The sequence below is a fragment of the Mytilus edulis genome, chromosome 4 (assembly GCF_963676685.1).
Source record: "Mytilus edulis chromosome 4, xbMytEdul2.2, whole genome shotgun sequence".
Lineage (NCBI taxonomy): Eukaryota > Metazoa > Mollusca > Bivalvia > Mytilida > Mytilidae > Mytilus > Mytilus edulis.
In genome coordinates this window covers 48,692,003-48,710,022 of record NC_092347.1, presented here as the reverse complement: position 1 = coordinate 48,710,022, position 18,020 = coordinate 48,692,003, and the positions used below count along the sequence as shown (strand labels likewise).

Genomic DNA, 18,020 nt, shown 5'->3' with positions numbered 1-18,020 from the left:
CTGGGTAAATATTTGTCATAAAGGACCAATCCATGGTAAAATCATGATATATTCAAGCCCCCATGAATTATTTCTTAAATATTCATTGCTACATGTACATTGTGAATAAGATTTTTCATATACTATTCTGCCTGAATAACTACCAATGTAAGTAAGTTCATACTTATTTTTTCAATCAAACAGACTCATTAAAGCTTGAAATTATAAATGTTCACGTGTAAGAGGTGTCAAGATGGACATGGTCAATTCTGATACAAACAGGTCATTAGTTTCCTCAGAATTGAATTGTTTCACATTTTTCAGGCATAGGTTGTTAAAAGCTGACTATACAGAGTCAGTTTTTGAATGCCGTATGGTTGTCTTTGTTGGCTTACATTCATCTCATTTGAACTTTAGTGGATAGTTTTATCATTGGCAATCATACCACATCTCCTCATTTATATATAGATGAAATAAGCAATTAAATTTCAGAATTGAAATCATGCGTAAATGACATATATTTAGATACATGTATATTGTTGTTAGTTACCAAAGTACCAAAGTATGTATGAATGTGAGCAAATTGTTTCAGTTTATCTGATTTAATTTTAAATCATACATGTACCTGCAATAAAGATGAATAAAACATAGAGGATTTCTGACTTATTCTTTTTATCACAGTTATAAAATTGCATTTTCTTTATTTTTTTCTTCAGTCTTTAAATCTGCAACAATGATTTACGTTTTTAAGATAGTAGCCAGATGATAGGCAAACATCACTTGCATGAAAAAACTAGGACTATAGTAATCATAAAAAAGCAATAGTTTATATGATACTCAAACAAACACTTTCTCTCTATAAAACGCATTTACTATTTTGAAGTAATACAAATAAAATTAAAAAAAGGCAGGCTTTTCCTCATAAATAACTATTAGTCACATAAATAGGTTTGCAACAAACTATTGGATACTAAATGATCAAAGAGAGTAATCTCAACATATCTCACATTTTCCTCAGGGTTTTCTATCACATCACTTGCTAGTAAAGCAATCTTCTTTTTCCTTTCATTTAGGTTATGTTTTCTTTGTATAAGCAGCTGAATATTAGATAATTGTGGCAAGGGTTTTGGTTCCTGGTTGATAATGGTATCTCTTTCTATAATGTCTGAACTTGCTTCACCATTTGGTTCTGGAAATTTTAAAACATATAATCAACTATCATGTTTAGTTTTTAAAATAATAGTTTTGCCAAAATAACTTGAGGCTGAAAATTATGACATTTATCTGCATGGAAATTGCATTAACATATACATGTACATGTAGAATTTGGATGAATTCCAGTCACCGTCAAATTGTTTTTCTTTTTTAATATTTAACCTTTTTTGTTTAAAATTTTAAAGTAATATCTTAACATTTATTTATTATTTCATAATAGATCTTCAGTTGAAGATTATCCATTTTTGATAAAAAAAAAAAAAAATTAAAAAGAATAAATTTGCAAGAGTTCCTCAGAACCCAGTCATCCAGTGTATCGCCTCTCTATGAATCTAATAAAATTAAATATTTTAAAAACTGCAGACTGTTTGTAATGTTAACTGGAAGAAAAATTAAGTCCATATATAAGCAATATACGGAAAAACAGGAAATATATTTTTACAAAATTTCCTGCTAGATACTAGCTTTTGATCATAATCAAGCTTGTGTCCAAGTTTGGTAGAAATCCAAGACAGTTTAAGAAAGTTATCAAAATTTCAAAAACATTAACCTCAGAGTGAATATTTGTGGCCACAACAGCCTCCAAGGACGGAATGTAGTATCGCTTTGTCTTGCTTTTGCGACAAAAGTTACAAGCTCTACAATAAGTGAAAAAACAACGTACAATGATTTAATTGATTTAAACACAATCTTCAATAGTTTTTGTTCTCCCACAGAAAATCACTGTGACCAAAGAAATAATCATAATGAGTTACTCCATTGATATTGATGCCTAGGATCCTTGTTATATGACATTTTTTGCACTTTCCTCAGAATGTGGTGACATAAGTAAAATTTTAAGGCTTGTAAAACTTGGCATTGAGGTTTAGATTAACAACTGACAGCATGACTAAGTTAGCAGTATATGCAATGGAAGCATAGCTAGTTAAACAATTATATAATGGTAACTTAGTTGGCTCATTATTTATTGCTCAATATTTTTTTTAACACATACAAATATTTCATTGAAAAATGATGGTGCATACTTCCCTTTTTAATATTAATTGTACCTTCAATCATCTGAGGAATAATTCCTTTCTTTGTCTTAATTGGTAGCAAATCTTTCATATTCTTCCGACTTTCTCCAGCAAATAATTTTCTTGGCTCTTGCTCATAAATCTCTCCAGATTCTGAATATGTTCTTTTTCTTTTAGAAACAATTTTCTCTCCATTTGAAAATCTAAAAGAAAATTTAGCATGTAGATATTTGTTCATTCTTAAAACCTCCACTGCATTTGAACTCTGACAGTCTGCACGATTAGCCACTAGTCCGATGCCCCAGACTAGTAAAAACTCTTTCAGACTAGTAAGATTTTGCATAACTTTGATTTGACCAATAAGAAAAATTTCAGAATATTGGTCTTCGGACTAGTAGTGGAAAAAGTTTTTGGTGCAGACTGCTCTGATTTCTCCTTGGTTATCATATCACATATCCTTTTCTAAATGTTCTACGTTTATTAATAATTTAATTTTGGATGTTACATGTCTTCTGATTGGCTGACGTTATTTTGTTATCAGCCCATATATAGACATAATTTAATCATGTGACCGTGACGTCATCAACGTTTTTTCATGGTTTCTACGGTTTAAAATGGAATTTAGAATTAAATTATAAGAAATGACTGCAATATTTTTTCTGTCTTTTCGAAATACCATAAAAAATGTGGTGCACACTGTTAAATAACCCGCTACACACATTAGTCAGTGTGCACCAAATTTTTTATGTTATTTCTTCATAGACAGAAAAAATATTACAGTCATTCCTTAAATATTATATAGGCAAACACAATCTAAATTAAGCGAGGAACTGCTGGAGCATACACAAAAAAATCACAAGTAAAGGCTCTCTGTATAACTTGCATTCAAATATAGGATCCTATAAGATTGTTATGGAAGAATTGTGTCACCTGTGCTCAATCAAAGGGTAATGAAGGAAGAATTGTGTCACCTGTGCTCAATCAAAGGGTAATGAAGGAAGAATTGTGTCAGCTGTGCTCAATCCAAGGGTAATGAAGGAAGAATTGTGTCACCTGTGCTCAATCAAAGGGTAATGAAGGAAGAATTGTGTCACCTGTGCTCAATCAAAGGGTAATGAAACTAGCAATCACACCCAAAGATGAAAACTTGTAGACAAAAATTGCATTTAGTATTGTGATGGTTGAAGAAAGTGCAATTAAATTCAAATATTGCAACGTCGGGGAAATCTGTATACAGATATGTATCAGATATCTGAATGTGAGTTCTCATTATTGAATACTCATTCAGTCGCAATATTCTCAATAATAAAAAAAAAATCAAAATAATTTCAGAATTCACATTATATGTTAATGTATTTCATTTTAATAATTTACCACTTAATTTTTTTATTAGGTTTGTTTACATATAATATTACACCCTCTTATTCAAAATACAAGCCAAAAGTGAGTACCTTTTCTGTGCAGCACTGACAAAACTGGTTTGTCCTGGAGTTCCATAAAATTCTACATCCTCTGGATTTAACTGGTCCTCTTCTTCACTACCATTTTCTACTTTTTGACTTTGTAATTTTCCTGAATTTTGATGCTGTAATTTGTCTTCATTCTGGCTTTGTTGATCTTTATCCTTCTTTTTTCTTTTCTTCAATTTTCCTTGTTTTGCTAATCGATTATGTTTTTTATTTGCTAATTTTGACTGACTTGTCTTTGAGGTTTTTGACCTAGATGGTTTCTAAAAAAGATATTTTAAATGTCAAAATTCAGTTCACTAAGGCAAAAAAAAAATGATGTGTGTTTCCTATTATCCTACCCTCCCTATTTTTTAAGCTAAAAAAGTTCTTTTTGTCATTGTTCAATAAGCACTGTTAATGTATGAATGTCCCTCCCATAGACTCAATGTAAAGAAAAGGTTCAATAAAAAAATATCCCTACCTACAATGTACCTACCCTATTTTTTTCAAAGATGTAAGAGGAAACACATATAATATTTTTTAGCCTAATACATAGCATACACAATGTATATCACAGTCAAAAATGTAAAACAAGAGTTGACTTGCCTTCTTACTAACTCTTGATTTTATGTTGATAGTCCTAAATCTAAAGCTTCACTATAACTATAACCTAAGCTTAATCTGATCCAAGAAAATGATATCAAGGTCAGATACATGTAATACAAACTAGTTACTAGAAATACATGTTTAACTTACAATTATTCCATACACCAGATATGCTTTAAATATAGTTTACCTATTGCACATCTAAGATACAAACTTAATCAGGAAAACTTAACATTGATCAATGATAATTAGGTCAAGGTCAGATGAACTATGCAAGACAGACAAGTACCTTTCAATCAATCTATAGGTTAAATAATAGTAGTGTTGTCAAATCGTACACGTTTGCCTAACCGGTTACTTGTATAATAGTTTGACCGATTAACCGGTTAACCGGTAGTTTAAGATGATGTTTGAAGGCCTTATCAATAGTACCCTACACATCGATATAAGAAGATTTGGTATGAGTGTCAATGTGACTTCCTTCCATCCAAGTCATACGTTTACGTTTCTATAATACGATGAATTGAAGTTTGTCGTTTGGTATTATAAGGCATGCCTGTGAAGATTCCTGTCGAAGTTTGACTTTTTAATCAAATACCAACTATGGCGTTTGTACTAACTTTAGATTGAAAAATAAAAAAAAAACGTCTTGATCTCGTAGAACTGAATATGTCTGAAACCGATGATTCTTCCATTCTGTCTTGTTGTCTCCGAAAATAATGTGAGGTGTTTCAATTTAAAATGATTAATCCTGATATTTGTACAATGTACCATCAGGTACAAAAATGTATACATTGATTAAATTGACGTTTGCACATTCAGATGATGGTCTACACAATATAAGATCAAAAATAAAATAATGAAGTAAATCGTAAAATTTAATCGTGTTACTGATTAAAAATTACTGTTAAAAAAACATGCAACTAATTACATGTATGTTTTTCTAATATCTTGCCCCGAGCTGAGAGACAAGTTCTTATTAATTTTATATTTTTGGATTAACAATAGCAATCAATATACTGGACAATTGATCCGTCAAATTAATTACCACTATGATAATTTTTAAAGAAAACAAAACTATTTAATGATTTAATTGCAATACAAATTTATATCAAATCTATATAAATTGAAACTAGAGGCTCTAAAGAGCCTGTGTCGCTCACCTTGGTCTATGTGAATATTAAACAAAGGAAGAAGATGGATTCATGACAAAATTGTGTTTTGGTGATCATTATGTGTTTGTACATCTTACTTTACTGAACATTCTTGCTGCTTACAATTATCTCTATCTATAATGAACTTGGCCCAGTAGTTTCAGAAAAAAAATTTTGTAAAAATTTACAAATTTTATGAAAATTGTTAAAAATTGACTATAAAGGACAATAACTCCTTAGGGGGTCAATTGACCATTTCAGTCATGTTGACTTATTTGTAAATCTTACTTTGCTGTACATTATTGCTGTTTAAAGTTTATCTCTATCTATAATAATATTCAAGATAATAACCCAAAACAGTAAAATTTCCTTAAAATTACCAATTTAGGGGCAGCAACCCAACAACGGGTTGTCCGATTCATCCGAAATTTTAGAGCAGATAGATTTTGACCTGATAAACAATTCAACCCAATGTCAGATTTGCTCTAAATGCTTTGGTTTTTGAGTTATAAGCCAAAAACTGCATTTTACCCCTTTGTTTTATTTTTAGCTATGGCAGCCATCATGGTTGGATGGCCAGGTCACCGGACACATTTTTTAAACTAGATACCCCAAAGATGATTGTGGCCAAGTTTGGATTAATTTGGCCCAGTAGTTTCAGAGGAGAAGATTTTTCTAAAAGATTACTAAGATTTACGAAAAATGGTTAAAAATTGACTATAAAGGGCAATAACTCCTAAAGGGGTCAACTGACCATTTCGGTCAAGTTCACTTATTTGTAAATCTTACTTTGCTGAACATTATTGCTGTTTACAGTTTATCTCTATCTATAATAATATTCAAGATAATAACCAAAAACAGTAAAATTTCCTTAAAATTACCAATTTAGGGGCAGCAACCCAACAACGGGTTGTCCGATTCATCTGAAAATTTGAGGGCAGATAGATCTTGACCTGATAAACAATTTTACCCATTGTCAGATTTGCTCTAAATGCTTTGGTTTTTGAGTTATAAGCCAAAAACAGCATTTTACCCCTATGTTCTATTTTTAGCCATGGCGGCCATCTTGGTTGGTTGGCCGGGTCACACCACACATTTTTTAAACAAGTTACCCCTATGATGATTGTGGCCAAGTTTAGTTTAATTTGGCCCAGTAGTTTCAGAGAAGAAGATTTTTGTAAAAGATTACTACACTGTGTCTAAACCACACCGGCAGAATTTGATCGGACTCGATGGTATCTAACGTCCGGCACAATGACGGAACATCAATAGACAGAAGAAAGATAGGTTTCTCCTTTTTTTCTTATTTTTTTAATGATATCGAAGAATATATATACATATACAACTATTTTCTATTGTGAGATGCAATATTTTCTACAACCGTTCTATATTAACGGAGAAATAAGTCAAAATGCATGTCAAAATGACGAATTGAGTGAACCTTGCCTCGAAATTGTTTAATTTCTCTTTAAATTGTTCACATTGTACGGAAAGAAAGGTACGGGAAGATAGATACTGACACAGAGATTGCAAAACTAGTCATTATGAGCATCTCAATACTTGTATTTATGTGTATGGAACGAAAGAAATGGGCCATGTCAAATAAAAATACACCGGTTTCGTCATTGTTGTTTACTACACAACACCCGGTTTCGTCTATATATGTCACCCGGTTTTTTTATATTTTTTTTAAACCAACAATTTATGAAAAGCAACGTTAACACGGATCTGAACATTGTCTTTCGAAAGAATTTAAATATATATGCATTATAAAGTAAACTTGGCGTGTTTACATTTATTTACATAGGTAATTATAGTACTACACATTTTCCTAATGAAAGTCGTATCCGTTATTTCACTGATCTTCAAACTAATTTTAAATGGAATATAAATACTCAATAGCAAACACTGATATCTAATTATTTTTATAACATTAACATTATGATATTTTTTTTTAAATAGGTTTTGAGATACATCGCAGTATGTGACCCCCCTTTTTTTTTTACAAAAAAAACCTAATTAACGCTTAAAAACAAAATTTAAAACATCACCTTAAAGTATGCAGAAGTTAAGATTTATATTACTAAGAAGTGTGTAAAGTTTGATGCAATAATGATTAACCATATTGAGATATGGCGCGACATGTTAAAAAAAACACTCCTGTTTTACTTACAAAGTTCTGTAACTCAAAAAGATTTAATTTGATTTTCACTAAAAGGTTTACAAATCGTTTGACCATTTCAAGAAATAACTTTGTTAAGTTTCATGAAAACTAGATAAGCTGTTCTCAAGTTACGGTGCGACATGTTTACGCTGGACAGAAAGATAGACGGATAGCTAGACGGACGGACGGACGGACGGACCAAATGACTGATAGATGAAGGAACGGACGGATGGAAGGACAGATGGACAGACGGGTGTATACAATAATACGTCCTGTCAAAATTGGGATGGGCGTGTAAAAACGCAAAGAAATGAAAAAAAATTCGTAATAAAAGGTCAATAAGTTTTATTAGGATATCGGCCAAGTCGATTTATTTGTATATTTGTCTGCCTTATCATTTTCCTATATAACTTTTATATATATTTGAGAAAAATGTATAGAAATCGATAAAAAGAACTTGATATTCGGCATTTATTATAATAAACATAATCCGATTTCCCGGGTGTCCCTGTTTTCTCATTTCTTACAATATTTTAATTCGTTATACACTTTATAAGATAAGTGGCGAATCTAGATGACGTATAGGTTGCACGCCCCGAACCCACCTTCGGTTGCCAAAACTATATTGATTCCTGTATTTAACGATTTTGTAAAGCAAAAAATAATCAAAATATTGTTCGACTCGCTACGCTCGGCGGTATGTACAAGTTGTTCGAAATCGCCTACTTTGAAATAAACTGAATCCGTCTGTCCGTATACATTGTCAAAATATATTGACCAACGTCAGTGTACGATCATCATAACACAATGGCGACAGTACAGACTCGTTTTTTTTAATAATGTTAACAAAATAATTATTATTGAATTTTATCGATGACCTGAGACTATTATACTAATTTGTACATAGCAGTATAGTTACAATTAGTGATAAATACATTTTATTTTAATGCATGGTAGTTGTAATCCTACATTCTATGTCGATTATGCATGCATATACATTTGTCATCAACGTTTATCCTTAAGAAGATTTATTTTTTAACGATGGTAGAAAAGATTACATACATGGAATGATTAGATTACTTATAAAGGTGTCCATTCTTTTGTGCGAGAAAATCACATATCAATTGTGTGTTTCTATTTTTAAGACCCGTAACCTTTAATTTCAAGTTTAAACATGTTCAACATATTTTCCCATAACTCATATAGAAAACGCATATTTAAAGAGCTTTAATCTCAATATGCTGTTAAAAAAGTTCGGAATGCAAAGTAAAATTAAAATATTTGAGTTCTATAAGAGTAGGAATTTGCTTATTATTTATTTTAATCTGAGACTCATATAAATAATAAGCCGCTGTCCGGTGAACGAACTTGTTTTCGAACGACCCACAAAACTCCTTTTGAACTCTGAAATTAAATAATCAATTATAATGTAATGCGATTATGATTTTTTTTATTTGACCAAACCGGGTTATGCATTTTGAAATTTATGACGAAACCGGGTTGTATACATTGACGAAACCGGCCAGTTCCATTTTAGCATGACCCATTTCTTTCGTTCCATACACAGAGTTACAATTATTGAGATGCTCATAATAACTATATTTGCAATCTCCGTGTCAATATCTATCTTCCCGTACCTGTCTTTCCGTACAATGTGAACAATTTAAAGAGAAATTAAACAATTTCGAGGCAAGGTTCACTCAATTCGTCATTTTGACATGCATTTTGACTTATTTCTCCGTTAATATAGAACGGTTGTAGAAAATATTGCATCTCACAATAGAAAATAGTTGTATATGTATATATATTCTTCGATATCATTAAAAAAATAAGAAAATAAGGAGAAACCTATCTTTCTTCTGTCTATTGATGTTCCGTCATTGTACCGGACGTTAGATACCATCGAGTCCGATCAAATTCTGCCGGTGTGGTTTAGACACAGTGTACTAAGATTTACGAAAAAATGGTTAAAAATTGACTATAAAGGTCAATAACTCCTTCAGGGGTCAACTGATCATTTTAGTCATGTTGACTTATTTGTAAATCTTATTTTGCTGAACATTATTGCTGTTTACAGTTTATCTCTATCTATAATAATATTCAAGATAATAGCCAAAAACAGCAAAAATTCCCAAAAATTACCAGTTCAGGGGCAGCAACCCAATATCGGGTTGTCGCATTCATTTGAAAATTTGAGGGCAGATAGATCTTGACCTGATAAACAATATTACCCCATGTCAGATTTGCTCTAAATGCTTTGGTTTTTGAGTTATAAGCCAAAAACTGCATTTTACCCCTATGTTCTATTTTTAGCCATGGCGGCCATCTTGGTTGGTTGGCCGGGTCACGCCACACATTTTTTAAACTAGATACCCCAATGATGATTGTAACCAAGTTTGGTTTAATTTGGCTCAGTAGTGTCAGAGGAGAAGATTTTTGTAAAAGTTAACGACGACGGACGACGGACGACAGACGACGGACGACGATGACGACGGACGACGGACGCCAAGTGATGGGAAAAGCTCACTTGGCCCTTCGGGCCAGGTGAGCTAAAAAGACTGTTTAACCGTTTAGTGGTTTTGGTATTCAGTCATTCGAACGGTTAACCGGTTAGCCAGTTAACCGTTGACAACACTAAATAATAGTAAACATCTATAATACTTATATTATCTAAGAAACAAACTTTACTAGAAAACTTAACATTGACCAATAAAATAGGTCAAGGTCAGATGATACCTACCAGACAGACTTATGCACCTTACAATCATTCATTACACCTTATATATTTGACCTTTTGATTATAGTTTAATGAAATCAGGCCAAAACATAAAACTTAAAACTGAGCAATGAAGTATGAAAATGATATAAAATATTTCCATACACCAAATATAGTTGCATTAGTACAACCACACATAGAATATGGAAACACAATATAGTATCCACATTTGAGGAAAGATATTAATGCAGTAGAATTCTGGATATACATGCAAGACATTTAGGGTATGAATTGAAGAAAGATTAAAAGAACTTAAACTTTCATCTTAACAAAAGGTGAAGAGATTATATGATACAAGCTTTTAAAATTATTAAACGAATTGAAGATACATCTTACTGTTATCAAGACAAATACCTGTGGACATTCATGTTATTGGAAATTAGCGAAATCTAGATGTAATATTTCTTTTCCTTCAAGACATTTTTCACAACATAATATAAATGATTGAACCTACAAGTTTATTTTTTTTCTTCAAAAACTGTGTAAGAAAGCTTTTAAAATAAGTACAATGTATAGACCATCATTGGCAGTCCGTTATATATCAGTTCTTTTCCTTCTTCATTAGTAACAGAATACCATCAACCTTTATAGGATTAATTTCCAGGGCATGCCTGTATGAGTTCTTTTTGAGCTAATTTCAATTTTTCTTTTATTTATTTATGAAATTTATAATTTTTTGAGTTTTGATTTTTACAGTTTTTATATATATATATATTTTTTATAATAAGATGTAACAATAAGCATATTTAGTTTAGGTGAGAGAATGTTTGAAGGTGCACTTCATGAGGGAGTGCATCCTTTAAGTTGTTTAAGGTATCCAGTGTTAATTTATTCCGATCTTTGATTGTTTGGCTGAAGAATGAAAATTTAAACATGTTAAAGCTGTCTTAGTTACATTGAAGTTGTCTTTCTGTTAACAATGGTTAACTGATGGGTGGATCTTGTTTTAGACTGGCTTTTTCTGAGTTTATCTTCGATGGTATTGCAATTTTATTGTTGAAGACTGTGAGGAACATTGGGAGTCTGGTTTTTAAGATGTTTAACCTGCATTCTTGTAAAGTTTGCCATTTTAGATTTTCTAGCATTTCAGGGACCCTGCTGGTATCATGGGCATTGTGATATAGGGTGCTAAAGAGATTTTACGTGCAACAAATTCAGCCTTTTTATTTCACATGTGTTTCGTGCTTTGATGTTGTTTTTTTGTTTTCTTTTGTTTGGTTTGATGTGTGTGCTTTGTATTTCCCTTTATTTATTTTTCGTGTTACTTGTAATTTCTTGTGCTTGTCCTGAAAATGATTAAAAAGTAAACCAGAGACTAATACAAAAACAGCCCAGATGTTAATATTGTTCTATTCATTAATACATGTAGATATAGCAATGTATAGGAAGATGTGGTGTGAGTGCCAATGAGACAACTCTCCATCCAAATAACAATTTATAAAAGTAAACCATTATATATGTCAAAGTAAGGCCTTCAACACGCATAAAAAGCCTATTCCTCAACACGAAATAGTGGATGCTAAAAGGTGGCCACAGGGGTCTCCATGTCCATTAATAATAACATCATGATCTCAAAGAACGGCGCAGTAATAGCTTTTGTTACTTTTTTCTCTTAATAAGGGGACGATTTCCCCTATAACAGAAGAAAAATCAATAAAAAAAAATATTTTTAAATATATAATTTTCAATGTACTCAAAACTTTTTTATTTTCCCACATTTGGGCAGAAATCTCTGTCTTTTTTCCAGTCTCATTTGTCATAAGACTTTGAGCAACAGCAGAGAAAACATCGGGAACGTTATGTCATTTACGTTTCATTTCAAACATTAAAATCAGTCCAAATAATTATGACGTCTGGCAAGGCTATTTCATTTTTTTTCTGGGACACCTTCCTATGACGTCATAACGCTGAAACCATTTTTTATGTCTGGACTTTGAGAGCAAATATTGAGCGGACTTTGCAACCTAATTTTTTACATCCAAAACTTGCTCTCAAACTCCAGGTGGAAAAAATGGCTTCAGTGTTATGACGTCGTTGGAAGGTGTCCCAGAAAAATATTAAAATTAGCCTTGCCAGACTTCATAATTATTTGGACTACATTAAAATATGTTAGAATTAAAAAATAGTAATTGATATGGACTTTGTCCCCTTTCACACGTAATGCAGCCTCATATTATTTATCTGTAACTATAGTTTGCTAACTATTTTTATGCTCTTTCTTTTACTTATTTTAATTCATTTCTAGATTTCGTCAGGTCAATGATATAATTTTTGATGAAGACATAAAGTTTTTTAATTTTAATTGTGTTAAACATTGCACCAAACTTTGCCAAACCATGTACAGGATTGATGTGTAAATCAGTTTTAAGAGTGTACCAAAATAGGGAGGGCTAAAAAGGAAAGGATCCTTCCATAATATGATCCCCACAACGATCTTACCATGTTACAGGCCACTTGTTGACGGAAAGTTATATAGATAGATGGAAAGCGATGGACTTAGTTAGACCAAACGACAGTGTTTTTCGGGGGCTAATTAAAAGTCTTGAGTTTAGAAGCGGATGACGGACGCCAAATGACATGCTGGTCAATTTTGTGAATTAACACGTGAAACTTACTCCTTTCATTTTCATTTCGAAATTTTCAATGTAGATTTTGATTTTTTACAAAGAACTTGTTTTTCATTCATTATAATCGTTTCTCAGATACAGATTTTAATAAACATTAACATACAGACCGTTCTCGGTTTGATAATATTCTTTTCCGTGTCTTGTTCGCTGGCAAAAATCTCGACTTTAACAAACTCACTACACTAACTTCGGGCAACCATTGGGGCATTGGGGAACCATTAAATTAAATTCAAGGAGGGTAATTCTTTTTTTTTTATCCCCAATTCGATGACAAAAATACAAAAAAAAAATTCAGTTTCCACAACAAACTGACTCAGAAATTAATCATGCTATACCCCCCCTTTAAAGTTAAATGGAATGACAGACCAAAATCAGTCATTGATTGGAAAATGCAATCTATAAAAATATCAAGTGAACGGCAATATTTAATGACCTGAGTGGAAACAATAGTTTTCAGTCATAATCTTTAATATATGCTAGTAACAAAACTACAGACTGCAGGATCACATCTATGGAAAAAATAAAAATGCATGCAATGAGGCTATAACGATCTTTAACGAACAATAACAAATCAATAAGATGTAAACAACAAAATAGTTCTCTAAAATTAGATATGTTTCATATTTCTTTACTGCAAGCTATTTTTAAAATTTAGTTTTGGACTCTTTGGACCTTAATGTGGACCAATCATTCCCAAATCCGTCAAAAAATGTAAATCACGATAAATTTAATATTCAGCATATCAAAGAACACCAAGAATTCATTTTTTTAAATCAAAGATAGAATGTATTTTGAACCCTTTGGACCTTAATGCATATGTATTAAACCAATTTGAGGACATGCCTCAAAAAAAAAAAAAAAAAACAAGAATGTGTTACTAGTACATGCCCCATCCGCAGTATCATTTTTATGTTCAATGGACCGTAAAATGGGTATAAAAGCTCTGGTTTGGCATTAACATTAGAAAGATCTTATCATAGGAACATTTACACTAAGTTTGATTTTAAGTTGATTGGACTTCAACTTCATCAAAAACTACCTCGACCAAAAACTTTAACCTGAAGCGAGACAGATGAACGGACGCACATCCAGCAAACATTCTAATTTTTAAAGAAATCAAACAAATATATAAAAAAAGATCATGTGGTCTTATTGCCAATGATGAAACTCTTCACAAGAGACCAACTGACACAAAAATTTACAAATATCGGTCACCGTACGGTACGTGGCTTTCAACAATGAGCAAGGCCCATACCCTATTTTAACATATAAAAGTTTAACTTTGGACTCTTTGGACCTTAAGGGAACAACCAATGTCCATTTAACTTCAAAGGGGGCTGATGGTTTTTCCTAAAAAGATATTCTGGTCCCCAATTTGATTAAAAAAATATGCTCAAGTAGATAACAAAAAAAAAACCATTCTAAATTCGATTTATGCACGGGTGTTAAATTTCGAGAGAAAAAATAATTTGATTGAAAGCGTGGAAAAATTACATAAATTATTGGGGATTTTTTTTTTTGCGGACTTAGAAGAAAAATGATTCCCACCCTTGAAAGCAAATGGTTGCTCCTTAATATGAATAATTTCAAAATCAAATTCTTAAATCCGAATTTCAAATGCCCAATTAGATTCAGCATGAAAACGCTTCCAAGAATTCAAGACTTTTGAAGTAAATCCCATTTAAATTGCTTAAAAACAAACTAATTTATTCAAAGTATATGTTTTGGTCCTTATTAACAAAAGTAATTTAAAATCAATTTTAATTTCATTTAAGGTTCATGTGGACCCTATGTCTAAAATGGCCGTATTTTCACCTCAAAATTTTCTCTGAGTATAGGCAAACCTGTGCATCTGGAAAAGTTTTAAGGCATAGCATGCCCTAGATAAATAGAATTCAAATGCATTGTATGATTTAGAAAATTCATAACTTAACTGAATTTTGCCGTACACTTTTTTTCGTCTCTGCAGAAGATGATAAAATTAACAATCAGTTGAGTTTACTTTGATATGGTCCACTCAGGTACACAGTTTAAATAACCAATTATTGTCAGGTATCTATTGTCCTCTAATGTCCATGTCAATTAAAAACGCTCACTTTAATTTTTACCTGTGGGGAAGTTCTCAAACCTGTTTCCCAACTTAGTTTATTTTGGCACCTTCTGGAGGAATAAAAAAAAGTGCACAGCAAAATCCTGGTAAGTTTTTATTTTTCTAAAACATAAAACATACTTGAAAGTCATTTATCTAGGGCATGCTATGCCTGAATTTTTTTACAGATGCGCAGGTTTGTCTGTACTCAGAGAAAATTTTGAGGTGAAAATACGGCCATTTTAGCCATAGGGTCCACATGAACCTTAATGGTATAACACCTTGTGACACAATTAAATAGGAATGAATAGAATTATACTCACAAATCAGAAAATTCATGTTTTTGGTCGCTTTTCATGATCACCCCTTTTATAAATCGGTTTGGACCATTACCCTTAAATTTGATCTCATCTTTCCTCTTGAAGTATGGAACCTTATAGTAAAAGTCATAGAAATCCATATGCTAATACACAAATAAGGGAAATATGTACCAGATGATTAGGTTCACCTATTGTTTATAGTAATTCACGAAAAAAAACCCAGACCAACACACTAAATATTAACGTTCCATTGAGTATAAACAATGAAAATTAGTTCAAGGTCAGATGATACCTTCCAGACAGACATGTACAATTTATAATCATCCAAAATCCTTATAGTTGACATATTTAGTGCAAAGGGGTGGGTTGTTGTGTGTGTGTGGGGGGTGGGGGGTGGGGGGTCGATGAAATATATAAAAAAAAAAAGGAAAAATCAGCAATTGGCCAAATCAATGAAGGATGACATTTTATGTAAAAAAAAAAAAAAAAGGCAGGACCAAATAGAGTGAAAAATGAAAAATGCAGGACAATTTTTTTCATACTAGTCCTCCTAAAAATCAAATGGTAGCTTCCTTATAGTACTTGAAAAAACGGCCATACCACAATAACTTAACATTGACCAATGAACCATGGAATTAAGGTAAAGGTAAACCTGCCAGACTGACATGTACCCATAAAAGTCATTCCATTCACCACATATAGTTGACATAATGCTTTTTGCATTTGAAAAACGAAACTCTAACCTTGATCACTAATCCATGAAATAAGAGCATGGTCATTCGAATAGAACCATCTCTGACGACATGTATAGGTCGCAAGGAACCCAAAAACCAATTACGGTTATCTTATTCCTCATAATAAGTGAGAAATTCACATAAAAAAAGCTCTATTTTTTTTTCAAGCAATCGCTGAACCATGAAAATGAGGTCAAAAACCGAAGACATCATGACAGACGGAAACTTCGTAACATAAGCTATCTGCATACAAGATATGAATCATCTTCTACCTTCTGAAATATAAGGCTTTCATGATACAAATAGTTAATGCCGTCGCTGTCGGATAGTTCTGAATACCTATGTCTAGCATACTAGATAATTCGTTGCAGGCGAGACAAAAATATTTTCAAGTTTGCCTCAAAATAAGAAAACAAAAAAGAGTTTCTGCCAAAGTTTCAAAAATTCTGTTGGAAGTCTACTGAACTATGGAAAACATTACCCTAGGTACCTAAATGTTGCTGACAGAAATGAATGTAGATTGAATCTAGACCAAATTAGCATAGATCTTAAAACATCCTAGAAAAGATAAAAAAAAAAAAAAAAGCAACTGAGGTACGTCAACTTTGGGACACCTTCAAAAGTCAGCTCCAAAACACCATGAACACTTACATTCCAAAAAAAAACATTAGTTTGGGGAACAACACCCCATGGGTCAAACACTAAAAGAGAAACTTGAATGCAAAAGAAAAAAGCAGAGAACTAACATTCCAAAAAACACATAAGTTTGGGAAACAACACCCCATGGATCAAACACAAAAAGAGAAAAATGCAAAAGAAAAAAACAGAATTTACAAACAAGTCAGAAAAAAGCAAATGGTCAAACTATACGTCTTTCCAAAAATTAAGGAATGCAAGAAACAACTCAGGAAAGCAGGACATGAGTTTATAAACCAAAACATCTTTGAGAGCCTAAACATCAAAGACACAAAGCCTTTTCGGAAGTTTATTGAATTTAAACGCCAGGAATAGCACTATTAAAAAAGTGGACTAACCTCATCAGTGACAGTAAAGGAAAACACGAACTCCTTCTAGAACAATTCTAGTCCGTCTTCCCAACAACATCAGACACTAGCTTACCAACAACAAGAATGCGAGTAGAAATCAATAAAAACCAATAACGATTGTCCAAAAGTGACTTCAGGAAAACAACAAAAAAACACCAATCAATACAAAGCATCTGGACCTGAAAATATCCCAAACCGCATACTAAAGGACTGCTGAAAAACTAGCGACCTTTCTACAAATCATAATGCAATGCTCGCTAGACACAGGTGAACTACCAACAGACTGGAGAGATGCAAACATGTCCAGTATCCGCAAACCAGGTGCTCCGCAGGGCGCAGCTTTATACGATCACAGAAGTCGAAACCCTGAACAGTTGGGGCAAGTATGGAAACAACATTCAAGCTTGATAGAGCTCTGAATTTGGATTGCAATCAAATTTGACATAATATGAGTTTCTGACACAAAACAAATGTCAAGATCTTACAAATCTATTGCGCAATATTGTGCAATTAAAGATTTCTTCTTTTAACTTTTAAAAAATTTAGAATTTGAGAAATTTGAAAAAAATAATTAAAAACAACTACCACCACCCTTTTTTTGTTTCGATTAGTCCAAAACCTGACATTACTTTATACATAATATACAAGTAGTGTAAGGGAGGTAAATTCGAACATACCCAACATTGTATGTTAAATGTTTTAGAATTACCTCCCTTACACTGCTTTTACAAATTATCTTAATTGTCCATTGACCAGAAATACCTAGTTTTCCCCCTTTTTAAAATATTGCCCCTAATTTCGAAACATTTTGAGCCATAACCCCCCAAAGTCAATACTAACCATCCC

The 18,020-nt window shown here is 32.2% G+C and overlaps 1 protein-coding gene across 2 annotated transcripts in view; it reads right to left on the bottom strand.

Annotated features, from left to right (window-relative positions):
• LOC139519870 (nucleolar complex protein 3 homolog) overlaps positions 1-13,081 on the bottom strand; it is a 51,507-nt gene extending 38,426 nt beyond the window's left edge. The window contains exons 1-4 of one of the 2 annotated variants that reach the window (XM_071312159.1): positions 12,974-13,081; positions 3,662-3,939; positions 2,244-2,413; positions 987-1,168 (exon numbers count right to left, since the gene is read on the bottom strand). In XM_071312159.1, coding sequence (XP_071168260.1) covers positions 987-1,168; positions 2,244-2,413; positions 3,662-3,939; positions 12,974-12,988 — 645 coding nt within the window. In that variant the 5' untranslated portion in view covers positions 12,989-13,081. The other variant, XM_071312160.1, reaches the window with a different exon arrangement.
• Between the last annotated feature and the right edge of the window lie 4,939 nt (positions 13,082-18,020).